Source organism: Lagenorhynchus albirostris, chromosome 21 (assembly GCF_949774975.1).
Source record: "Lagenorhynchus albirostris chromosome 21, mLagAlb1.1, whole genome shotgun sequence".
NCBI classification, from domain to species: domain Eukaryota; kingdom Metazoa; phylum Chordata; class Mammalia; order Artiodactyla; family Delphinidae; genus Lagenorhynchus; species Lagenorhynchus albirostris.
In genome coordinates this window covers 11,856,796-11,883,628 of record NC_083115.1, presented here as the reverse complement: position 1 = coordinate 11,883,628, position 26,833 = coordinate 11,856,796, and the positions used below count along the sequence as shown (strand labels likewise).

The 26,833-nt window shown below is 39.2% G+C and overlaps 1 protein-coding gene and 1 pseudogene across 5 annotated transcripts in view; one reads left to right on the top strand and one right to left on the bottom strand.

Moving 5' to 3' along the window:
- The window catches only part of RBPMS (RNA binding protein, mRNA processing factor), a 185,963-nt gene that overhangs the window by 73,149 nt on the left and 85,981 nt on the right, over nt 1–26,833 (top strand). For all 5 annotated transcript variants that reach the window (XM_060136662.1, XM_060136660.1, XM_060136661.1 and 2 more), the window contains exons 2-4: nt 5,496–5,573; nt 8,461–8,499; nt 9,776–9,838. In XM_060136662.1, coding sequence (XP_059992645.1) covers nt 5,496–5,573; nt 8,461–8,499; nt 9,776–9,838 — 180 coding nt within the window. The remainder of the gene's footprint in view (nt 1–5,495; nt 5,574–8,460; nt 8,500–9,775; nt 9,839–26,833) is intronic.
- On the bottom strand, nt 17,194–18,202 carry LOC132512725 (geranylgeranyl pyrophosphate synthase-like; annotated as a pseudogene).

The window sequence follows — 26,833 nt, the reverse complement described above, 5'->3', positions numbered from 1 at the left end:
GTCTCAGACCTTTTTACAAACGATTAAAATGTCCCCAGAAAATGCCCATAGTCTTGGGACACTGTGTTTACTGGCTGTGACCGCTTGCTGAAAAGTGTGCATTCTACTGAAATTATATACTGAATTTAACAAGCATTTGTCTATTGGTTTTTATTTTAATGTCTAGATTACCTACAAGATCATGCGTGTTCTTTGTTAAAGGGAGGGCGTTTCCATTTCAGGGCCTGTTTTGGCCTTTCTGTCCAGGAAAGCCCAAGACAGACACAGTGACTTTACTTACTGAATTAGAGTTTAGAAGTCAGTCACTGAAGTGTGGCTTGTCTTTCCCCGTGGGAGCTGGCAGTGCCATTTAAGAACACACAGCTGGTGTTATCCAAAATGTAACTGTGGCCTCTGCAGGAATGGTTGATAATGGCTGAGCCAAGAAGGTCTTTGCTCTGACTGACCCGCACAGGACGATTTCTCCTAGCATTTATTCTTTCAATCCTGTTGGGGTAAAAATGAAGTTGGAGGTACATCCACAGAATCCATTAGCGTCCCTTTGGGACAGAGCTGTCAGCAGCTTCACATCTTGAACTTCTATGAGGCGTGTTGTGTCCTTGACTAAGAAATGTGTTTCCCCATGTGTCTGATAAAGTAAACTATCTGCAATGCTAAAGGCGTAGTGCCAGGCACATCTGTGTCCATAGACAATGCTGTTAAATTAAGGGTTGCCCTGGAAAACGATTGACCTGCGATAAAGTTCATTTGGCATCATTCATTTGTTTTGGGGCGCTTTTTTCTGAGTATTTGATCATGGATCTTACATGTCTCTTAAACTTTGATCTCATTGTTTGGGTTCTAATTGTTTACTCTGTGAATGAGCTAAGCTTCCTCTTGTCACAGAAAGCTGCATATTCCTTCAGTGACAGTAAGCTTCCTGCAAGCAAGAATCATGTCTAGGAAAGGGAACCCTCCTGCACTGTTGGTGGGCATAGACTCGGGGCTCTCTGCACGTATGTCTGCCCTCAGGCAGAGGCTGTTGCCCGGCACTGCTGGCTATCAGGGAATCCAGCAGACAGAGCAGATGTCTTTTACATGTCCACACGTGCAGTCACATGGTATTTGACTAAACCGAATGGCCAATTAAATTCAGAATTAGATTGCCTTTTTCCTCTCATCTATTTGATTTACTATCAATCAATGTGGATTAAACAATCGATTCTCAAAAAAAAAAATCATGTCTAACCTTTGCGATTTCCATAGACATAGCAAAGGCAAAACCCAGAAGTGCTTTACTATTTAATGGCTCAGATAAAACGAGTGGTGGTGAGAAGAGTAGGGAAACTAAAACGTTTTAAAACATCCCCGTGATTTTAGGTCCCAGTTACCATAGAAAAGCATGAATTAGATATTCAGGAAGAGGGTTTTTTTTCCATTCATTATCAGTGATTTTTTTTTTTTTTTAACTTAATGGAGTTTCCCAGTCTGAGGAGGTCTAGAAAGGATTCAGAACACATAGATTCCAAGCATTTGGATTTAAGAGACCTTTAGTTGTCCTCATAACTTCATAATGTAAGTATTTAAGAGTTATTTTTCCTAGCCAGTCTATCTGTTCTGTCAGAGGAGAGAATAGCTCTTCATTGAGAGATAAGATGTCTTGGCAGGTTTCTGAGACAATAATGGGCTTCACTAGATTCTAGGAAATGTAATTCGTGTCCATGTGTAAATAAAGTGTCAGACATCTTAGTTGCCTCTAATTTGATGAACAAAACAGAGTGGCCTTGAGTCTCTTTTTAATCCATGGGTGAGAGGCAAATTTAGGCCTATCAGTTCAGTGGGGTTTTTTTGGTTGTTTTTTTGTTTTTTTAATGTTTAACAGGTTTTTTTTTGTTGAGATACTGAGATAAGAATCTTCTAATTCTGAAATATATAAAAAAGTTTATAAACTTCACAATTTTTATTGATACAAATATTGACATTATTTATGGTTTCCTAAATAAAGTAATAAAAAATGTAGGCTGTTCTCAACCTAACAGTACATTTATAGTCTCTAAAACATGCTTATTATAGAAAGATAGAAAATACAAATAAGCTAATAAAAAATATCAGAATCACTTATTAGGACTTCGCTGGAGGTCCAGTGGTTAAGACTCTGTGCTTGCATTGCAGGGGGCATGGGTTCAATCCCTGGTCGGGGAACCAAGATCCCGCGTGCCACACGGCACAGCCAAAAAAAAAAAAAAGAAAAATCACTTATTAGTCCACCATTCAGGACTAAGTAATGTAGATATAAACCTTTTGGCATATATATCCTATGGCGTATTTTTCCCCCTTTCCATATACATACCATGTGTTGGCTTTTTGTTCTATAGAATAAAACTGAATGTACTTTTTCCTTGAACATAATTTTTATTGGTTGCATAATACATTTTATGGATGTAGATGAACCTTAATTTATATCAAGTAATCTTTCATTTAACTCCCAGATTTCTATTGGTTTTTTTTTGATAAATTGTTTTACTTGCAAGTTTCTAAAGCCTTTTTCTTTAGAATAGTGCTAGAAATGATAGTTGATTTCCTGAATTAACTCCCCAGATCCTAATTGATACCCGTCACATGGCTAAGCTTCCCTGCTGGACAAATGGTACTACAGTGATTAAAACACAGGATCTGCTTATCATTATTTCCATGGAACTCTATGTAATCCATTCACCACCTGGCATACTGCCAGATACAATGGGCACTCAACAAAATCTGAACGAGTGGAAGCTGGGATTCCTTCTCTATCCAGGTTGTCGTGGCCGGAGCCACCAAGTAGAACACATGGTGTTCACTTTCTGGAACGTGGGAAGAGGGATGTGGATAGCAGAGAGGGCGCGCAGGAAAGCAGAATTCCCTTGTGTATGTCTTCGGCAGTTGTCTGTAATTCAGCCTTAGCAGCTTTGATAAAGAAAGTTCTGTGGAAAGAGTGTTTATCACTGGCAAAGTTGAGAGAGAAAGGGGAGGCAAAAGGTATACTGAACAACAAACCTGACGTTAATTGAAATGTATAAAACACTGTACCCAACAGCAACAGAATATTCATTTATTTTACATACACACAGAACATTTATCATGTTCTAGGCTGTAAAACAAGGAATTGAAGGGCAGTTTCTTAAAAGTTGAAGCATATACCTACCATATCATCCAGCTATTCCATTTTCAGCTACTTATCCAAGAAGAAAGAAAACATATGTCCACACAAAGACCTGTACAAATCGATACATGAATGTTCATAGTCATTTTATTTGTAAAAGCCAAAAATGAGAACTAACCCTGATGTCTCATAAACAAGCGAATGGATAAATGAACTGTGAATGTTCATACCACAGAATACTACTCAGAAATAAAAAGAGACTATTGTTACATGCAGCACCATGGATGAATCTCAGAATAATTATGCTAAAGTGAAAGAAGTCGGACGAAAAAGGATACCTACTTTATAGCTCCATTTGTATGAAACTTTAGAACATACATACTAATCTGTAGTGACAGAAGGCAGATGAGTGATTGCGTGGGGATGAGGATAGTAGGACAAGGTAGAAGGAAGATTAAAGGAGCATGAGATAAGGAAACTTTTGGGGGGGTGATGGATATGTTCATTATCTTGATGGCTGTGATGGTTTCACAGGTTATACATATGTCAAAACGTATTGTAAAGCAAGATGTACAGTTTATGTGTCAATTATACCTCACCAAAGCTGTCTAAGATATAAAGAAGCAAATAATAAAAAGGCACTCATGATTCTGGGGCTGTTTACTTGATCGTAGTGTTTATTGTACACCTACATGCAAATGGCATTACAACTGAGCACTGATTTTTTTTTTTTTTCCTTTGAGTAGTAACATGATTTCTAATGAGGAACTCGATCATGTTGTATCAGCTTGAGTAGAGAAGAGGAATAGAAAACATGGGGGTGAACCCGAACTCATAAAAACAGAGTAGATTAGTTAGTTCCCTGGATCTGGAGGGTGAGGAAAATGGGCAGATGTTGACCTAAGGATACAGACTTCCAGTTAGAAGCTGAGCAAGTTTTGGGGAATCTAATGCACAGTATTGTGAGTATATTTAAGGTATTGTATTATGGGTGTACTTGAAAGTCGCTGAGAGGAGGTCTTAAGTGTTCTCATCACAAAAAGAGAAATGGTAATTTTGTGGTATGATGGAGGTGTTAGCTAATGCTGTAGTGGTAATCATTTTGAAATGTACATAAAAGTTTATTAGATCAAAAAGTACATTTGAAACTTAATATTATGTGTCAACTATATCGCAAAGCTGGGGGGTGGGTCTGACTAAAGACTCACTAAAATAAGTAGAAACAAAATGTGGTAGTGATGATGATTCAGTGTTTACTCCTTGCCTATTGAATCAAGACCATATTCCTGAGCCGATGACGTCATCCCCCCTCGGTTTGATCCTCTACTACCTGTTCACTTTTTTTGGCTCCCCTTCTCCCAGAATTCACTGCGCTATCATCCCCCTCTTCATTGCCTTGGTTAATGCTTTTTTTCTGCCTGTGCCTCTTCCCCACCTGACCTTTTTATATCTATGTGGTAAAATCCTACCTCTCCTTGAAGTTTCCATTCAGATGCCCACACGTTTACTTTGATCCTCCCAGCTGGAAGTGTCATCTGTGTTCTGTATTTTAGCACACATTAAGTATGTATTTTGTACCGTAGCCCTTACGGTACAGCCAAGTCTGCCCTGCTGTTTCAGAACTGAACAGACACAGGGTTATGCATTTGCTACTATTTAGACACATTTCAATTGTTTAATAAACTTCTGCATTTATTAAAATTACTGTAATTATCAATGCCAATGAGGGAAGCAATGACAAGACAAAGTAGGACAAAAAAATTGGTTCAGTTGTATTTTTGAACCACATTCTGTGTTCATTTGATTAGAGCGGAGGGGAGTGGTAGATTTACTGTCCTCATGACATTTTTGTTTTCCTTAAGCTAATGTTTTAATTATGGACCCTCTTTTTTTTTTTTTTTTTTCCTTGCTGTACGCGGGCCTCTCACTATTGTGGCCTCTCCCGTTGCGGAGCACAGGCTCCGGACGCACAGGCTCAGCGGCCATGGCTTATGGGCCTAGCTGCTCCGCGGCATGTGGGATCTTCCCGGACCGGGGCACGAACCCGTGTCCCCTGCATCGGCAGGCGGACTCCCAACCACTGTGCCACCAGGGAAGCCCTATGGACCCTCTTTTCCCCTCACATTTTTAGAACCAGGCAATGGCTAGGAAAGAAGTCAGTTTGTAAATTTAAATCAGCTAGAAGTGATTCACTCTGATAAATCACACAGAGCTACTCAAGAAGTGGCTTAGAGCAATTAGAGCAGTCATTGTGTCATGGAAAGAGCACGAATTAGGTAGGAGTCGAGGAGTGTTTGAAGAAATGTGTTTTGGGGATTTCAGGTGAGCTATTCTATGACTGTCCACTCCCTTGATCACTCTTGTATTTATCTTCCAGGTCCGGACTCTCTTTGTCAGTGGTCTCCCTCTGGATATCAAACCTCGGGAGCTGTATCTGCTTTTCAGACCATTTAAGGTACCTTTTCTATCTTTCAGAAATTGTAAAAGGAGACAAAGAGTGTGTGTATAAGCTTCATGGGGCTTTTTGGAGAAAGAAATGAAATGTCTGTGAAAGCACTGTTTTTAAAAGGTTAGTGAGTAAAGGAGATTTGACAACTCGGTCCTAATATACATTTTCACTTTGGAAGGACTGAAACTGCCTTTTGTCCTCCCAGTAGCTAATCGGGAGAAGTCTCTTACCGACGTGGACATGCATCTGTTTCTGTTCTACAGAACAGCTTTAGTGTCCTCCCTGTTTATCCTCTTGCCAATTAGGGGTGTTCTTCTGAGTACAGATCCCCAAAAATACTATCAGTGACTTATTCTGTACTTATATTTCAAATGCAGTAAAAGTCAAGCCCTACCCCTCGGAGGTTCCGTATCCGTTGAAATACTGCTGTTAATACTATTGTTTGGAGACATAATAGGTTAAGTAGGCTTTTATGAACTAGACTAGGAACCTAACACCATTATTTTTGCCATGGGCAAAATGTCCAAAGTTGCAAAAACAGTAAAACAAAATTTTAAAGAATTGCTTGGTATGAGTTGAGGGAAATCTTTCCTGTTGCTTAGTGAAATATTTAATGCAAGTTGTCTGTCCGTTGTGACTATCAAGATAAAACTACTTTAGAGATAATTAATGTAGCTGGGATTGAAGATTTAACAGGAAATTGAACTAAAGCTGAAATAACCATGCTCCAAGGAGAAACCTTGAAGGTTAGCCTTTGGAGGGTAGAGTAGGGTAGGGGAGCTGGGGCTGGGCATGATGTGGGCTGAAGGCTTTGGCTCTCAAGGAGTGAACCTGGAAGTCATGACAGATTCAGGGCCTGTGTTTGGCCTGGTCACGTCATCTGAGGACATGTCAGCAACAGTGCCTGGCCGGGGCCACACTTACGATCACGTGATGGGCCATCTTGATTGATGGTTAAAGATCTATCCTGATTTGAAGCAGGACCCCAGCCACAGAGGCAAGACAGGTTGAGGGACAATATCTAACTTCTTAGGGGGAGAGAGTAGGATGTGACAGCTGAAAACAGTTGGGTAGTAGAAGGAGAAGGACGGTTGAGCAGGCAGCGAGTTAAAACCAACAAAGATAAAACAGTCTAGTTTATGTGCCCCAAAGGCAGCCGGTCATAACGGACGTAACCCCATTCTGACAGCTCTCCTTTTAATGCAACAATAATGATGACGTTACAGAGGGAAGCAGAAAGGTTAGCCATGAGGTTAGCTAGAGGAAGTGGGAAAGAAAGAGAAGGTATTGTGGGGAGAGTGCCGGCTTTATAGAATTTCCCGACTTTCTTCTGCAGGGTTGTCGTTTTTACTGTCTGTCTCTTCCGTAGGATGAGGACTTTTTAAAGCTAACTGATCCTCGTATGTATCCAATAGTATGTATCCAACATAACATACATAGTTATGTTTTTGTATACATACAGAGAGATTTAGCCAGCAAGCCCCTTAAGAATTATCTCATTTAATTCTCATCACAGTCCTTTAAAGTGGGTTAGCCTCATCTTTTTCAAATAAGGAAAATGAAACTTGGAGCAGTTGAATACATTTTGCTCAAGTTTACACACATAATAAATGGCACGGCCAGGATTCAAACCCAAGCAATCATCCCTCATCTGAACTATTATTTGGTACTACTTCTCTTTTTGTGACTTGAGGGGACAGTATATCCCTACTAGTGGTCTTTTACTTGAGTGAAATATCCATTTGTCCTTTGCCTCTGAGGCCTTCGGGGTGTTTAAACCTTCAGGTTTTTCAGACAGTGAGAGCACCTTGAAAAAGGAAGAGGCAGGGCTGTGAATCACGACCTCTCTGGCTAGAAGAGCTCAAGGCCTTTGAGGTAAAATGTTTACAGTAGCTAATTAGTAGCATAGTTCTCTGCTGGGAAAATAGGAGGATGAATCAATCCCAACATGCTGCCCAGAAACCCAAACGCTGAAGTCAGGACCCTGGTACATTCCTACTAACCCTCTTTTAATTAAAGTCCCCAGAGTCTGACCCTCGTCTGCAAATCTGTCTCTGCACCGATACCTGTGGTGGTCAATCATGTCAAGTGTTGTTTTTTCCCCTCCTGTGTCATCCATCAGTGCAAGCTAACAGTCATTGATTATTTTCAGAAATAAACAGACTTTGTTATCCTTATCCTGGGGAGCCAGGAGGGCTTAAGGGAGGGAGTGAAAGGAGTGTTTCCATCTTCCTTGAGGATGAGCTGGAGTAAAAACCCAACAGGGAATTTTCACATCTCCCAATCAGAACACCAATGTGAAAACTGATGGCTGCAATAAATAAGCAAAAGAACCCAACAGATTTTAGCATCACTGCCTATTTAACCTTTCCTGGAAGTTTTGAAATTTTCATTAAGTTCTACCAAGTACGATCTTAATGTTTTATTGTTTTATAGCAAATATATGACCAAGGCATCACACACTGTGACCTTCCTAACTTATCCCCTTCCCTCGCCTAGTTCTATAAAATGAAAAAGACCTGCTGTTGACATAGACACCATTTTCCTATGCATAAGTGCATTCATGCACTTATGTTTCTTTTCCCTATATATTTTCATGAATTCATGCACTTATGTTTCTTTTCTGAATTTCATGAAAATATATAGAGATAAGAAACATAAGTGCATGAATTTCAGGGCTTGATTTCTTTTAGGCCCAAGTATGCAAAGATTGGCATATACGTCATGCGTGCGTGTGTGTATAAAATTTGTTTTCCCAATGAACAGGCATTTGTGAGAAGAGTTGGTCAGTAGTCATAAGGGACTCATTTTCACTTGAGCAGGATGCTATTACAATTGCTCTTTTCTCCTACTACTCTTTATTTCTGGTCTAAATTTGGTTCTTTATTTTCAGGGCTACGAGGGTTCTCTTATAAAGCTCACATCTAAGCAGGTAAGAGTTTCAGACTTGCACATAAATGATCACTTCCACAGTAAGTTCGGATTGGCTTTCTTCAGGAATGTTACTAGGGCTCGACGTTCTTTTTTTATTTCCATTAAGATTTTATTTTGTTGTTGTTGCTCTAAAATTAAGGGTGAGATTGCTTAGGAATTAGCACAGGAAAGTGATTCCTAATTCCACAGCCTCCAGCTAGAGTGTCTGAGTCTGTCCTCAAGGAAGGTAAATACAATGCATCCAGCATAGTTATATTGGGATTGATCTGTATATTCAAAAGAAATTATTGATTATTATCCAAATTCACTTTTATTGCCAATTTTTTCCTGGGTGTTTTTTTTGTTTGTTTTTTTGCTTTTGTTTTTTTGTAAAGTTAAACAGGCAAACTTTTCATCCACAATCGGTATGGGAATTTGATGACAAAGAATCAGCCTGTCTCTTAAACCCTTAATAACCGCAGGCAGAGTCTCAGGTCTAGAATGGAGCATAAAAGGTACAGAATGGAGGTAGTAACCAATGACCCTGATAGTTTCTGCAAGTGTCTTGAAAATTGGTAGCTATGTGCTTTTTTTTTTAAATGCTGAGCAACCAGCATCCTCCCTCTGGGTCACTTTGCATCTCTCAATAAGGTATTCTCTGCTTCATCAGAGAATAAGCTATGTTGCAACCATCCTTCTGGACTGAAAGATACTGAGTCCAAAGGAATTGTGACCCCTCTCTTTAGTTGGAACAGTATGGTTTATACACCTAATTAAACACACAGCTTTTTAAAGACATCCCTTGGGATTTGAGATTAAAATGTTCATGATATAATTTTGATCATGCAGTGAGAATACAGGGCTTTTATCATTGTGTCATTATATTCCTTGCACTTACAGTGTACCAAAAGGTGATTCGGTTCTCTTTCCATTTTAAAAGATGAAGAAACTGAGGTACAGTGAATTCAATTTAGGAAAGTAGAGCCTTTCCACCCAAGTTTTCCTCTGTTCCCTTGTTCACTGCTGCTCACCTTCCAGCCCCTTCTAGATTTTTTTTTATGATTCTCTAAATCTCCAGCTGTGCCCTTGAAGAACCACCCTCACAATCCCTTTGATTCATGTTAGAAATTTGGCTAAGCCACTGAGTCATGATTCTTCTGGACTGGCTTTCTTGTTTCTACCCATTGCCTGTGGTGATTTCTGTATCTTAGCTCTTCAGTTTGATATCACCTTTGACCCAGAGAAATAGACATCCCCAGATATTGTTTACTTCATATTTCTTTTTCTTTCCTTAGCCCGTAGGTTTTGTCAGTTTTGACAGTCGCTCAGAAGCAGAAGCTGCAAAGAATGCTTTGAATGTAAGTACTAATGATGTTAATCTTCGGGGGCTTCCTTATGAGGTCGTAGGAAGTAATAGAACCTCTTTGGACAGGAAATCAAATGGAAGGAATAGGACTGCTCGATCTAACAGCAAGGGATTAATTAATTAGCCCTCTAAAGAGATTTTTCCTAAAATTGTGGTTAGATGTGCAAACTGTTAAGTCACACTTTGCTCTTCTGTAGCTTCGACTGTAATGCTCAAAATACCTGATGATGTGGGTCTCTATTCAGCCCAGTCACATCCCATGGTAATGTACAGTTTAGTTTGGCCATCATTATACTCTCAGTGGCTAAGCCTAAGTCAAGAATAGATGAAAATCTTGGCTTTCCTTAACACACGAGGTTTTTGTTTAAGGTATGTGGCTTAAAAAAACAAACAGATTTACAGGTTGTAGTCTTTATTCTGATTGATTAAAAACTTGCATATACTGCTTTCCCAGAAGACATTCTGCATTGTGGTATAATAAAAGATAGTCAACTATAATTGAATAGAGATACCTGTATTTGGTTTGTAAGCATTTTGTAAGTAGGTTTTGTAAGCATTTTTTTTTAGGTTCTGCTTATAAGCAATATCATATGATATTTGTCTTTCTCTGTCTGGCTTACTTAGTATGATATTCTCTAGGTCCACCCATGTTGCTGCAAATGGCATTATTTCATTCTTTTTTTATAGCTGAGTACTATTCCATTGTATATGTGTGTCACATCTTCTTTATCCATTCATCTGTCAGTGGACATTTAGGTTGTTTCCATGTCTTGACTATTATGAATAGCGCTTCTATGAACATGGGGGTACGTGTATCTTTTTGAATTATCATTTTGTCCAGATATATGCCCAGGAGTGGGATTGCTGGGTCATATGGTAGCTCTACTTTTAGTTTTTTGAGGAACCTCCATACTGTTTTTCATAGTGGCTGCACCAATTTGCATTCCCCCCCCAGGAGGCATCTTTCTAAATGCAGAAATATTCTGGGTCCTTCCAAATTGAAGTTTTCACCAGCGGCTTCTTCTTGTTCTTATAAAGGAAATAACAGCAGCTGAAGCTTGTTCACAGAATGGGCTTTCCATTGCCCTCCATTGTCTCTGCTCTGGGTAGAAACATGTCACTGACCCACTGTCTGAAAAACAGTAGGTTTTTACGGTGGGTTGTCTATAGCTTGATCTTTTTTAACAGAAGTTTATTTTTTAGATGTTTAAATGGTCATAGTCAAACTGTGTTTCCCTTGCCTCACTAGGCAGAGTATAGCTAACATCATTTCACTTTTTCTTAGTACTGAGGGTTGTATCATTACACACAACCGGTATTGAGACATGCAGTGACATTGGGATAGAGGTGTTTAAGCCCATTCCTGTACCAGCTGGCCCCAGATCATTATGCTCTCTTGTCCTAAGGTCTGGTTTTAGGCTCAGTGTTTGTTGCTCATATATTAATAACGTGGGAAGAACTCCAAGGGAAACAGGTCTCGTCTGTTCTATTCTGTGGACCTAAGAAGAGTAACTCGTAAGATTTACCTGTGGCGTATTATACCTGAGCTTTCTTCTGCTCAGAGGTTGGCGTGTGAGTTTAGAGCATCTGTTAAGGTCCTGGGTCATCTCTTTCTCGATATTTTTAACTTTTATATAAAAGGATTAGAGGTTTTTGTACCTTAGAAACTGTCCTGTTTCAGTTAAGAGAACTGAGGCCAGAGAGGATGGATGGCTCAGTCAGAAAGTACAGGTTTAGAGCTACAACTAGAAGGAAGCCTCCTGTGTCTTAGTTCTGTCTACTTTATGTAACTTCTTGCTGTTTGCTTGTTCCATGGAATGTTGCTGCAGTGACAGACTATTTAAATCACATCGTCTAGGACAAATGCCCACAGTAAAGTTTGGTACATGACCGTGGAGCAGGGTTTCTTCTCTCTGCAGAGAAAACGGGCCCATTCGGGATAATGTATTTAATTATGAAACCGACACATGTCTGTGACCCAACATGCTCTTTTCACGATCATTTTTTCTAACCTGGTGAATTAAAAACATCCGATGCTCATAGCCATTACAAAATTTTTTCCTCGTGTCATTCGTCCAGCTTCTCTTAAAAGCTTTTCCTCACATTCCTTTGGGGGAAAGTTCCATGTTGTAATGTTTGTTTTGTTCCACTATTGAGAAACGTAAGCCTCGGTCCAGTAAGTTCCTCTATATAGAGTAGTTCACAGTGTTATAAACCACTTGTCCATGTTTAGAGCTTCTCTTCTTATTGTTTCCCTGTCTTGGTTCCTGTCTGGTTCAGTTATTAGTATTAAGTCTTTTCCCAAAATGACTTTAAATGATTTTAAAATCCATTTATTTTCTTCCATTTTTGGAGTATGCTTTAGTCAGTTTGATAATTTTATGGAAAAACACGCTCAGATTGAATTAAGTGGTAACACTGGACTTTTATCAGGGTGTTCGTTAAATCTTCTAAAGTAAATACAGTATATTTTGGTTTTATAGCAAAAACTCTCAAATTAAGCTAAAAATAACCCAAACCCAGACTTCCCTTCAGGTTATCTGTGGTCCCATTAATCCATATGACTAGGAACCCCATCTATTCTTTAACTCGACAGCAAAACATCTAACCTATCCCTTACCCTTCACACACAGTTATAATTTCTATACCAGCAGTTTTCCATTTTCCATGCTAATGGAAGGGGGAGCTGATAATCCAAACTATCAAATTATTTTTAGGATTTGTTTATAATTTTGGAATGTAAATCAACTACAGTGATATTGACAGTTACAGTCTGGTTTAGTAAAAATCTGATTTAAGAAGAAACACACCCAGGGAGCAAGGCAGGCCTGGCAGTAAGGACCCTGAGCAGAGGTGGGAATAAGCCATCTCTGGCTCTTCCTGCCAACCGTGAAAACCCCAGTGTTGCCATTGTTCTGTAGCTGAAATCGTGTTTCCGTAAGTAAAGACTGTGGTTAACACGTGATATCTGCAGGCCTGCTTGTGTACACGTCCATGACAGGCTTTGTCTTACGTTGGTGTTTGAGATTCACTCATGTAAAGCATTTAAAAGGTTACGTGTGCCCTGTTGAGTATATGTGCCCTTTTGATTGATAGCCCTCCTCCCCTAATTTTAAATAGTTGTTATTGGCCTAGGTTTTATCATAGGCTTTATGATAAGTTTATCAGAACTAAAGAAGTCAGATGCAAACGAGGTGCGTTACTACAGATTGCCTTCACAACTAAACATTGCTTAGGCTGTCACAATAATTTACTTTACTCTCAGTCTAGACTCACTGATGTTAGTGATCTCCAGTTATCATGGCACCCTCAAGTCTATTGGGTTCTTTTATAAGTAGCTTTATTGAGCTATGACTCACCCGTTTAAGGTATTTAATTCAGTGATTTTGGGTATGTTGTTATTTTTGAGTATATAAAACATATATAACCATTTGACATTTTAATGGTTTTTTTAAGTGTATATACAGTTCAGTGGCATTAATACATTTACCATGTTGTGCAACCATCCCCACTGTCTATTTCTATTTTTTCATCATCCCAAACAGAAACTTTGTAACCATGAACCAATACCTCCCTATTATTCCTTTCCTCTAGCCCCTGGTAACCTCTAATCTATATTCTCTCTCTATTAATTTGCCTACTTTAGCTGTTGAAATATTTGTCCTTTTGTGTCTGGCTTCTTTGACTTAGCATGATGTTTTCATGATTAATCCATGTTGTAGCAGATATCAAAACATCGTTCCTTTTTATGGCTGAATAATATTCCATTGTATGGATAGTCCACATTTTGTTTATCTATTCGTCTTACTGGTGGACACTTGGGTTGTTTCCACCTTTTGGCCGTTGAGAATAATGCTTCAGTGAACACTGGTGTACAAATATGCGTGAGTCCCTGGTTTTCAGTTCCTTTGGGCATAAAGCTAGGAATGGAATTGCTAAGTCATACGGTATTTATGTTTTTAGCTTTCTGAGGAGCCTCCAAACTTTTCCATATTGGCTGTACCATTTTACATTCCCACCAAGCAATATATGGGAATTCCAGTTTTCCCTGTGCTCACTAATACTTGTTTTAAATTATAGCAATCCTACTAGGTGTGAAGTGGTAATTGGTTTCTGGATAAATACTTTTTGACTAATTTCAGTAGTAGATTTGATTTCTCTTGAAACCCCATATGCCTTAAAGTATTGTTTCTTTTAATGGGGATTAGTAACGTTTCTTTTCTGTGACGGCAGTTCTGTGTAATAGAGTTGTGTTACCTTTAAACAGTTTGCCTGTTCATAAAAGAAAGGAGGGAAAAACCCAACCCTTGGATGATTGGTTTAATAAGATAAGACTTGGGCTTTGTATTCTCTCTTATACATTATGCTAGGCATGAAGGAAGGAAAGGTGTTTGCTTAAGGTCTGAATAGACTTTGAATTAAAGAGAAAAAAGCAGTTTGGTTTTGAGGAAGAAAAAGGTGACAGTCATCTTAAGCAGAAAATGAAGAGGTCTTGAGGGTATATAGTGCTAAATTATTTCTTGGTTACTGAGGAGATATATTCAATAGTGTGAGGTAAAAAGAATTTTTAAAACAATCTTTAGTAGTTTGTAAGAAAGCATGCTGAAAAGGTATTTGGTAGTGTCACACGTTGAAAAACCCGACATAATCAGAAAAATATAGTTTTCTCCATCTCCATAAATTCCTGGCATTGAAGTAAACACTGTAGTTATTTATATCACAGTGATTCAGCCTTGTGCACAATTTGTTTTGTTGAATAGCTTGAGCTCTCCAAATAACTGAGTTTTAAAACACTTGTCTATAATAAATTCATTATTCCTATACCAGGTTTCTCATCTGTGATATTAGGGGTATTACTCCCAACAGTGTTAAAGGGAAATCACCAAGCAAAAACACTTGCAAATGTTCTAAATGTGAACCCGTACCATGAATATACTTTCTCAGGGAAAAGATGTAGCCATAAAATCCTGGTACAAACTCTTGAGTACAGAGGAATACCAGGGTACTCGAGAACAGGTATTGGCCGCACAGAAACAGGAGTCTGGACTACAGTCTCTGGTTCCTGTAGCACAGGTTCTTCCGACAGTTTGTGCGCGTCAGGACTTTTTATTGTAATATTTGTACAGCTTGTGGGTTAGATGAATTATTTCCACTAAACAAAACTTTTCACATACACAAGCATCCAGATGGCTTGTCTCAGCTCCCTGTTCACCAGGCACCATGTCAATATGTTTCTTATCAGTTTTAAAAATTTCTCCCTAAATTTCTCTTAGCTCGAAGTAGTTGAAGAGGCCCAATTACTGTGATCCCAGCTGGGACTTTTGGATGGGAAATATGCAGGGCTGCCAGATGAGATCATGAGTCTGATCTAGTGTTTATCTGTTAACTCTGTTTATAACTGCTTACTCTTGACTTGCAGTTTTAAAGCAGCCATTTAATGTCACTGGGTTGGGGACTATGCCCGTGTCGGTCTAGAGCCGCCATAACGCAGGGTTGTTGGACTCTCCTCTTTTTCTCAACGACTGCGTGCACTTTGGGGCTTGACAAACAGCTTAATCTGCCTAGCCCCCCTCCAAGAAATTTGAAATAGCCCCTTTTTTTTTTGCAGGGGAGGGAGCACAGTGCTGTGCTCTGTTCTTTCTTGCAATTTGGGGTTGTTATAAAATCTCTCAAGGACGGTACGACACATAATTTAAAAGTGGTTCTGAAAGAGCAAATGAAGGTGAACGTGAGGAATTTGCTGAATTCCCAATTAGAGTCTTTGCCTGAAGAAAAGTGGGTTATTTAGATCTATTAAGCATTCACATAGGAAAGTAGGAAATAAAATGTTGGTAAAAGAAATCCTAAGGAAGTTTGAAGAAGGAAAAGTAGCTGGAAGTGTTAGCATCATCCTTTCCCCAAGGAAATTCTCAGGAAGAAGCACAGGTTCTCACACGTAAACCGGTCTGTATTCTAATGACAAGTATATGTGGAGATCTCAAGTTTGCCCAGCTTTTCCCTAGGTAAAATAGTTCATCAGATATTACATGGCTGTGTGAAACTGCCCTCAGACTTTGCATTGTGGCCTTTCTTCAAGGATCTACTTGTTTAAACTTATCTAGACTCTCTTTATAAAATGCTATCTTGTATTGACTTTGCCCTTACTCCATGGTTCTTCAGGCATTTCGAAATGCTGAGAAGGTATTTGCCCCTGTTGTAAATGAAAGTAGAAAATACAGCTAGCGCTCGTGGTACCTGAAGTGCAAAGAATGAGTTATTTGCTAGGATTCCTGTCCGTAAGGAAGCCAAGCTAGTTTTAGAACCAAAGATCTTGCCTCCCTAGGCCGTGTACGTTACTGATCATTCTGCAGTGCAGCACATTTTGGTGCCTTAAGTCACTGTCTTTGTTGTAAAATTACTCTTCTACTCCTTAGTGAATGATCAAACCATCATAACGACAAGCGGCTATGCATCTCCCTTCAGCATTGGCTTTTATGTTTCTGATTATCTACACAGATTTGAACTGTTGGTCCACAAAACTGAAACCCTTTGTCTTGCTCTGTAATTAGAATGCATTAGAACATTTTAAAGCCTTGGGGAGGAGGGGAGGACTTAACCCCCTTAAAGTGGAATAGGTTATCTTGACAGGGCATTTGTTAATTATTCTATTCTTATTTCCTTACACATATATACAGCATTTCTTTCTTTATAATTAAATGCAAACTTTTCTTGCTGTTTCAGTAGACTTTAGTACTTATTACATGGAAACATTTTTTAAAATGAGAGAACCACAAGTAGTCAAGGATTTTTTTGTACGTAAAAATAAGAAGAGGCAAGGAAAATAGAGTAAATCCTTCTAGGATATGGAAAATATATCTAATGCGTTATAAACATGGGAATAGGATAAGAAATAAAACAATTCTAGTGAACATTAGGCTAGTCTAGAATCTTAAAAATAATAAAATCTGTCTAAAAAGGCTAATATTTATAAAAATAAATCATGAAATAAATATATATATATATATATATATTTCTCCCCTCCGCCTCCCCCCCAAAGCTGAAGTCTTCTTTATTGACAGAATCAACAGAACACGCATGGCCGAGTTGGCCACAACGTCCCAACACAGCACATTCTAACATTCAAATTAGACTCATTTAAATGTGGCTTCTTTTGATTCCTTCACCTTGGTACTATGATGATTATCTGTACGCAGGGATTCTATATTGAAACAACCTCACTCACGTCACCACTATCACTCAGTTTTTGGAGACTAACAGCTTGGTCCAAATTTTAAAAAAGGTAATAGGCTAAAAGACAAAAAAATAAAGTCAACTAACCTATCAGGCCTAATCAAGAATGACTTAATATTATTCATTCTCTTCTTTGAACATTTTCCTTAAGTGTTTTACTAGAGCTACTAGCTCAGGGTTCCCACCACATGCATCAGTTTGTTTATAGACTTTAGATTCAAGCTCTTTAAGGGTATTCCAAGTGTATTCAAAAGAACCTACGTTCTCAGAGAAAGAGAATGTACACAGTATTTTTAAAGATCTACGTTTTCGGTTCTCTGGCACAAGATACTGTGTACCTGGGTGCTTTCAAGCCTCGAGCAAATAGCATGAATAGTAGGGAATGAGAACTTTCCCTCTGTCAGATCTTCACAAAAGCTTTTGTTTTCACTATATTCTTGGGAGTGTAGATTAGCATAATCATCCCTGATTTGGAAAAAGAGCCCAAGTGTGTTCAGTAGTGGCTTTAAATCTTCTTTGTAATCAGAGAACAACTGCATGAGACCTACTGCTAATCCAAATAGTCCACCTGTCTTTTGCAACACCGTTGCTTTACATTCTTCTTCAGTGGGAGAAGTGTAATCATCCCTGCAATAGATATCTAGGCCTTGTCCCTGATGGAGTTCTAAAAGCTGGCGGGTAAAAAGCTTTACTGCATCTGGGTGATCAAGGGTTAAGACTTTCTCTAAGCCAAGAAGATAGACGTAATTGGCAGAATTGATGACAGATGGAATTCCATAGATGCTGTGTGCCACTGGAAAGCCACGTTGGAGTTTTGAGTTGTCCTCACTATCATCGAGGAGTAAACTGGCGACATTTCCATCACATCAATGATAATCTGTAGCTTGTCTTCTGGAACCTATAGCCAATGATTAAACGCCTGTGAAAGTTTGGTTTTCACTTGTTTACCTGGTAACTGAAGTAAGTACTTGTAAGGTTCTAGAAGAATTCTTCGGGCTGTTTCTTGAGTATTCTTCATTGTTTTTTAATTTCAAAGCTGATGGTTCGAGGATGATATCACAACTTTCATGCTGGGGGTCCGGGAGTAGCAGTACCCAGCATCAACTTCCCACCTTATAGTTCAGAACAAGGCTTCCCCGGACGCCTGCATGAATCCCTCCCCTCACTTCACCATAGAACTCTCCGCCCTCCTCACCTGGCAGCAACGCCGCATTACTCGGTGCAAGAAAATGCACCATCCCATGAACTATATTTTTAAGACTAGAATTTCTCTTCTAAAAATGTAGTGATAAATTTCAGCAGAAAACAATTTGAGAAAAATTAAGGGGTACCTTGAGTAACCCTGACATTGCATAAAAGGATGTAAGTTTTTGTTTTCTAGCCATAGTGGACAAGTTATTTATTTATTTATCTATCTATCTACCTACCTACCTACACCGGGTCTTCGTTGCAGCACATGGGCTCTTTAGTTGTGGCTTGCAGGATCTTTAGTTGTGGCGTGCAGGATCTAGTTCCCTGGCAGGGGATCGAACCTGGGCCCCCTGCATTGGGAGCATGGAGTCTTACTCACTGGACCACCAGAGAAGTCCCTAAAGATTAATGTTTTAAAATTAAAAGATCCAGATAATTTCCCTGGAAAATACAGTTGGGTAGAAAATTCCTAGTGTAAACATTTTAATCTATTTTATTCTTTATTTGCCTGACACAAGATATCACTCAAAAGTGAATGGATGAATAAATACACAGAACTTAAAGAGTACAGAAATGTATTATGGGAAATGAAAATAAGTTTAGATGGAAAAGAATTCACTCAAGCAGAAAGTTTATAACAAAGGAGCAAAAACAGGCAAAGTATAAAAGCGTTTCTGCACTTTCAAAAGTAGGAATAAAAATTAGAATTCACACATCATTATAGTATAATTTTTAAATTTTTATTGGAGTATAGTTGATTTACAATGTTGTGTTAGTTTCTGCAGTAAAGCAAAGTGAATCAGTTATACATATACATATATCCACTCTTTTTTCAATTCTTTTCCCATATAGGCCATTACAGAGTATTGAGTAGTTTCCTGTGCTGTACAGTAGGTCCTTATTAGTTATCTATTTTATATATCATAGTGTGTACATGTCAATCCCAATCTCCCAATTTATCCCTCCCCCCTCCCCCTGGTAACTATAGCTTTGTTATCTACATCTGTGACTATTTCTGTTTTGTAAAAAGGTTCATTTGTACCATTTTTAAAGATTCCACATATAAGCGATATCATATGATATTTGTCTTTGTCTGACTTACTTCAGTCAGTATGACCATCTCTAGTTCCATCCATGTCGTTGCAAACAGCATTATTTCATTCTTTTTAATGGCTGAGTAATATTCCATTGTCTATATGTACCGCATCTTCTTTATCCACGCCTCCATTGCTGGATACTTACGTTGCCTCCATGTCTTGGGTATTATAAATAGTGCTGCAGTGAACATTGGGGTATGTGTATCTTTTTAAATTATGGTTTTCTTCCGATATATGCCCAGGAGTGGGATTGCTGGATCATATGGTAGCTCTATTTTTAGTTTTTTAAGGAACCTCCATACTGTTCTCCATAGTGGCTGGTACTAATGTACATTCCCACCAACAGTGTAGGAGGGTTCCCTTTTCTCCACACCCTCTCCTGCATTTATTGTTTGTAGACTTTTTTGACGATGGCCATTCTGACCAGTGTGAGGTGATACCTCATTGTAGTTTTGTTTTTCGTTTCTTTAACTCTTAGCGATGTTGAGCATCTTTTCATGTGCCTCTCAGCCATCAGTATGTCTTCTTTGGAGAAATATCTATTTAGATCTTCTGCTCATTTTTTGATTGGGGTGTTTGTTTTTTTGATATTGAGCTGCATGAGTTCTTTGTATATTTTGGAGGTTAATCCCTTGTTGGTTGCTTCGTTTGCAAATATTTTCTCCCATTCTGTGGGTTGTCTTTTCCTTTTGTTTATGGGTTCCTTTGCTGTGCAAAAGCTTCTAAGTTTCATTAGGTACCATTTGTTTATTTTTGTTTTTATTTTCATTACTCCAGGAGGTGGATCAAAAAAGATCTTGCTGCAGTTTATGTCAGAGAATGTTCTGCCTATGTTTTCCTCTAAGAATTTTATAGTATTGGTCTTACATTTAGGTCTTTAATCCATTTTGAGTTTATTTTTGTGTGTGGTGTCAGAGAATGTTCTAATTTCATTCATTTATGTGTAGCTGTCCAGTTTTCCCAGCACCACTTATTGAAGAGACTGTCTTTTCTGCATTGTATATTCTTGCCTTCTTTGTCATAGATTAGGTGACCATAGGTGAATGGGTTGATCTCTGGACTTTCTATCCTGTTCCATTGATCTATATTTCTGTTTTTGTGCCAGTCCCATACTGTTTTGACTCCTGTAGCTTTGTAGTATAGTCTGAAGTTAGGGAGCCTGATTGCTCCAGCTCTATTTTTCTGTCTTAAGATTGCTTTGGCTATTCAGGGTCTTTTGTGTTTCCATAAAAATTGTAAAATTTTTTGTTCTAATTTTGTGGAAAATGCTATTGGTAATTTGGTAGGGATTGCACTGAATCTGTAGATTGCCTTGGGTGCTATGGTCATTTTGGCAATATTGATTCTTCCAATCCAAGAACATGGTATATCTCTCCATCTTTTTGTGTCATCTTTGATTTCTTTCACCAGTATCTTACAGTGTTCTGAGTACAGGTCTTTTGCCTCCTTAGGTAGGTTTATTCCTAGGTATTTTTTTCTTTTTTGATGCGACGGTAAATGGGATTGTTACACTAATTTTTCATAGAATTTTGGTATTCATTTAGAAGGCCAATGTAATGTGCAAATAAAGGAAAATTGAATAGAAGGGGGAAAAAGACTGTTCACGGTTACAGGTCATAGATACACCTCAATGAAAAAAGCAAACAGCCGCATTATGAAAGAGAATCTGCCTGTTTTCCACATCTTAGAATGCTGAATAAAGGAGAAACGGAAAGTCTTTTATATAGGCTTAGAAAAGCCCACGGTAAGATGTTGATCTTTGCCAGCCTCCACTCTGTCTTCTTGGTTTATCTGTGGGGCCTTTCACCAGATTCTAAAAACATACTTAACACAACCCTAAGAATGAATTCTAATTCACTGATATTAAAAGTATGGTGTGTATTTGATTTATTAGGGTGTTTTTTTGTATTTGTGCATAACATTAAATGTATACCTGTGAAAAAGTACTGAATCTCTAAATTGCAGCTAAGGGGAGGGCAAGGAAAGTGTGTCTTCTTGGTAACCACTTATCATGTCTGAGGGGCTTTCTGGTCAAAAGCAGTGTAATAAATAAAGGTGTCAGTCAGACTGACCTGGCTCAAATCCAGATTTTGCCACTTACAAATCCAAAGTTGTTTTCTCCCGTTAAGACTGACAGTACCTATCACAAAAGGTGAGAGGATCAAATTAAATGAGATAGGTATTTTTAAAGCTATAGAACTCAGTAAATGGTAAAAATTCTGATAATTGATGGTGATGATGACTTACACAAGGAACTGGTTTTAATTCCTTAGGTCCCCTTTTCTACAGACTGATTTAAAAATAATTTCTGTAGAATCCCAAATTCTCCTGGGTTCAGAGTACTTTTTTTTTTTCCAGAGTACTTTTAAACATCGATTTGTATTATAGTATGATTAATGAAGTAGATTCATCAGTCCTTCCTTGGAGTTTTTTAGGGAAGCAGAGTGCAGAGTAACAGTGTTGTCCTTAATGTTCTCAAGTCTTCAAAATATTGTGAGCCCAACAAGCACACTCTCATCTCCCTTTTATCCTATTAAGCTAACCATGCTTGTCTTTCTCCATTTCCGGTTCCAGTTGAATCTGTTGCAAACCAAAGAACCTCACCTCAATTCCGTATAAACTAATTTATTTAAAAGCCAGTGAGATTCTTTAAAGTTTTTTGTCTAGGCAGCCTATTAGAGAGGGAGAAATTCAGCCTCTGCCTTGTCAGATCACCAGTAAGTGGCCTTGAGGTGATGCATGAAAGTGGAGGAAGAGTGCGGATAAAAGTTGCTCAGAGGCGAGATCTGTTTTGACGCTTTATTTTGGATCCCCGTGCAGCACAGGAAGTACTTTGCAGTGAACTTCCGAAGTTTGGACTTCACTGTTTACATTCTTTTCAACCAACTCTTGCTTAAGCCCCAAATTCTTGGTTGGAAAGAGCTCACAAGCCATTTGATGGTCTAAGCAAGAGTTTTTTTAAAAAACAAGTTTAAGGAGCAAATGCTACCGTCCTTTTTTAATTTCTATATTTTTGCTGCATTCATCAGAGAACAGATTTCCCACCCACGGATCGATTTATCTGTAATGGTGTTAGTAAGTGACTTTGAGGACCAAATAAGTAACTTATTGGTAAAGTTGGCACTCATTTTTATCCTCAGTAAAGTTGAGGATATAACATCATTGACTTTTAAAAATACTTTTAATCTTTAAATGTAATGAAACCTTTCCTCTCTAAGGACTTGTCATTATCCTGATGTGTAGCTTAAAAATCAATAGCTAGGATGTACATGTTTCGCCTCCTCTCAGTATTTAACTTTAAGATTACCCTAAATATGGTTATACAAGCACAGTGTGGGAGAGTCCTCTGGATCCTGTTGGGATGAGGGATGTTCACTGCTGACAAACTGGAAAGCAGAAACAGGGCTGTAAAAATATACTTGGGGTCTATTGTGGGCTGTGTCTGATCTTTTTTTTTTTTTTTTTGGCTGCATTGGGCTTTCTCTAGTTGCAGCGAGCAGGGGCTACTCTTCGTTGCATTGCATGGGCTTCTCATTGCAGTGGCTTCTCTTGTTTCGGAGCACAGGCTCTAGGCGCGCGGGTTCAGTAGTTGTGGCGCATGGGCTTAGTTGCTTCACGGCATGTGGGATCTTCCTGGACCAGGGCTTGAACCCGTGTCCCCTGCCTTAGCAGGTGGATTCTTAACCACTGCACCACCAGGGAAGCCCTGTGTCTGATCTTTAAATGGAAGTCTTTTCAAAATGATTTTGGAACGTTTAGGCAACTGTCTTTTTTCAGTTATAGGGTTTGTTTATATCAGCACTGTTCTCCCCTCTTCCCTCCTTTTTTCTCCTACACCAGCCACTAATAAAGACTCAAAGGAAACTTTGCAGAATGATGCTTAAAGCACATACAGAAAGTTAAGGTGGGTGCTCAAATGATCTAACACACACTTTAGGTGAACCTGAAAGAAGAGTGTGTTAAATACATTCTCTTTTTCTGCCTACCTCACAAGTAGGACTTATTCTTCATATGCTTTTCTACGTAGGCACAGAAATAGTTGGTTTTTATAATTCTGAGACTGTTTACTTTGCAGAGTGTTAATCATTCAGGGTATCTCAGAGTTCAGAAAGTACTTGAATAACACACAAACACACATATATCCACTGTCTTATTTTTCCTGGCATGCACCTAATACGTGTTAGGTGCAGAAGCAGGTTGGTTTCCTTCTTTTCATTAATTAGAAAATTAGTGTGTAATTAGTATGATTATTCTTTGCCTTGAAGAGCTAACACCACCACTAAACTCTGGTCTCAACACCAGTAACCTTTTTATCTTTAAAGTACTAAGTCATCTATTAATGATACATTGGATGTGGAATTAGTAAGCATTTAGAGACACATCCTTTCCCAGTTTAATTCTGGGTTTTGTGATTTCCTCAAGCTGTATGAACACATGTGTGGCCATCACTAGGAAAAGAGATTTAAGCTTTTTTTTTTTTTTTTTTTTTTTGGTGGTACGCAGGCCTCTCACTGTTGTGGCCTCTCCCGTTGCGGAGCACAGGTTCCGGACGCGCAGGCTCAGCAGCCATGGCTCACGGGCCCAGCCGCTCCGCGGCATGTGGGATCTTCCCGGACCGGGGCATGAACCCGTGTCCCCTGCCTCGGCAGGCGGACTCTCAACCACTGCGCCACCAGGGAAGCCCTAAGCTTTTTTTTTTAATAGTTGTAATTGATAGGAATTTGAACATAAACACCCTTGCTTTTCCATCAAATATACTATGTGACCAACTGTGTATATTTTCTAGACTGGCTGGTGTAGAAATATAGACTATGGCTAGCAATAGAGTGTGATTTCTTTTGTTAGTTTTATTGTTTAGTTTTCTTTTTTCTTCAGTGCCACACTGGCTGATTTAAGCTCACAATCTGGGTTTTACAGAGACAAACTACATACCCTAGAAATCATTTACACCGGCACAGCATGTTTTATCCCTTACATTTCTTTAGGCTGTCTCTTTAATTCCTGAAATTCTTGCTGTGACAGCCATAAGGTTGTGGACAAGTACAGGGAAGTACCTGGTTGAGGCAGAACCTCTTTGTTGATTTCTCAAATAAGTTAACCTCAAAATTCTGAGGTTCCTCTGGTGTTCAGTGGGGCAACAGACATCGGACTAGATGTCACAGACCAACATTAAGCAGATGTGGACTATCAAAAGTTTGTCTGTAGGTTTGTCCCATATCACCTCAAGATCTTCTCAAACACTTAAATGAAAACCATTGCCTAGAATCTGCTTTCTTTTAAGCTTTCATTGTGAGTGCTATTTGAGTGCCGTCATTCGGCAGATAGCAGGAGTGAAAGGCGGTCATTCATCTATTACCTTTAACCCCAGGGGAAAGAGGAGATGCTCATGGTTGTAGTCTCTGTCCCAACAATGAGGTAGGAGAGAAAGAGGCTTGAGGACTAGACAGTAAAAGGGACTGCTGGCAGCACAAGTCACATTTGGCATTTGTGGGTTAAGGATTCCAAGAGACGCCTTTGTCCCTACCAGAACAGTTGACCCCCTGTTTACCTTCAGAGTCCTCAGGGTAAAAACGTTAACGTCGGGATTCTTGAATGAAAGAATACTATGTGCACTCTGTCCTATGTTTCTTTCCGTGTAATATTATCTATTTCAAAGTGTTGCTGTAAAATACTGCTTTAACGGTAACTGACTGTGCGTGAAGTGGAGACATCCTCTTCCTAACATTGTCAGGGCCCAGCTCTCTCAGTCATCCTTTTCAGGACAGTTTGAGAGCACAGTGGCAGAAGTTCAAACGATCATGCCCTCTCGACCCTGTGGAAAATAAACTCCGTTTGACTCTGATTCTCTTGACATGTTCAAGATTGAGTTTATAGCTTCTTCAAAGGCCCTGTCATGACTTTATAGTTGTCCTATACAAAGCAGATTCTTCCCGGGCATGGTTACGTACACAGCGGGTGGCTGCCTAACAGAAAGTGTGCTTTAGTGGAAAAGAAAGAAATTGAGCTGTGGTGAATGGTCAGGTCACCAGATATGGAGACCCAGATGTCTCCGAATTAGGTACTTTTACCTAATTTTCCTCCATAGTGGATCCCGTCTCTGGAGTTACCAGCCAGTCTCCCAAGAGCTACTCAGACTGTGAGAACATCGCAGTAGAAATGGGCAAGAGAAGCAGGACACACATCTGTTCCCTGTGGGGGAGATGAAACCAGGTAGAATAAAAGAATTCTTTGAACCTGTACAGCACCATCTCCTCAAAACTGCAGCTCAGGTATCCCGCTTTCTGCAGTTGGAGGAAATCTCATAGTTGAGCATGAATCACATCCTTCTCTTTTCCAAGTGGTAGAAGCACCTTTCCAGAAAGTCCAAAGGCGAAGAAACCCCTATGAGTCCACGTTAGGAGGAACAGCTCTTTAGTTGGCCACGGGAATGTTTCATAGGCCAGCATTAATCTAACCATTTTTTCTTACAATCAACCCTATGAGGTACCGACTGTTATTCCCAGTTTACAGATGAGGAAACTGAGGCACAGAAAAAGGTTAAATAAACATACCCAGGATCGGTGGTGGAGGTAGATATGAATGCCCACACAATTGCCACATTTTAAGCCTCTTTTTGGGGGGGAGGTTCTGCCCAAAATTGGTTGTGCCCTTGAGTGGGGTATCTCCTTTATAATTGTCACTTGAATTCACTGCCACTGATGTTACCTCTGGAGAACCTGTTTTCTTGCTTCTTTCACCAGTAATTGGAAGGGGATCCACCAAGACCATTTTCTTTTTGTTTTTTTCTAGTCCTTCTGGATTAGGGGAGTGGGGTGGTCAGAAACAGAGTTTCCCTCATTTTGTTCTTGGGTCCGATCTGTCCTAACGGTAACCACTTTGTAGGTTTTACCTTAAGAGTGTGGCTTAGTGTTGCGAGGGTATGAATTTGAGTTCTACAGTTTGTTCACCTGAAAATGAAGCCCCTTGGAAGTGTATTTTAAAAGTGGCCGCATCACTAAGAAATATAAAAATTCTTTTATTCCAGGCTCAGGTTGGCTAGTGAGGAATGAGAATGGGTTTCTCTATCACAGCCAAGCTGATTCCATTATAACACTCACCTGAGCTTGCTCCACAGTATTATCGGAGGAGGAATTACATAGGCTTCAAATCAAGGGTAAGCCTCTGGAGACATTTTAGGGTAGACGTGGATATTCCTTTCACTAAAAATTTCCAAACAAGATAAAGTTTCATTGTATTTTATGGAACATCTACGAATTTTTTTTTAATTCAAGGGGTTAAAAACGAGGGGCTATAAGACATCTAGAAACCTACTACTTATTGGAAGACTTTTAAATTAGTCAGTGGAGCAGGAATTGTACCTGGACTTACAGCCCAGCTCCAACTCACATAGCCACATAAGCCCAGAGAGCCCTTTGGAAAGGGGTCTCTTTGTTAAAGTATGAACTAGATATGTTACCAATGGAGAGGGA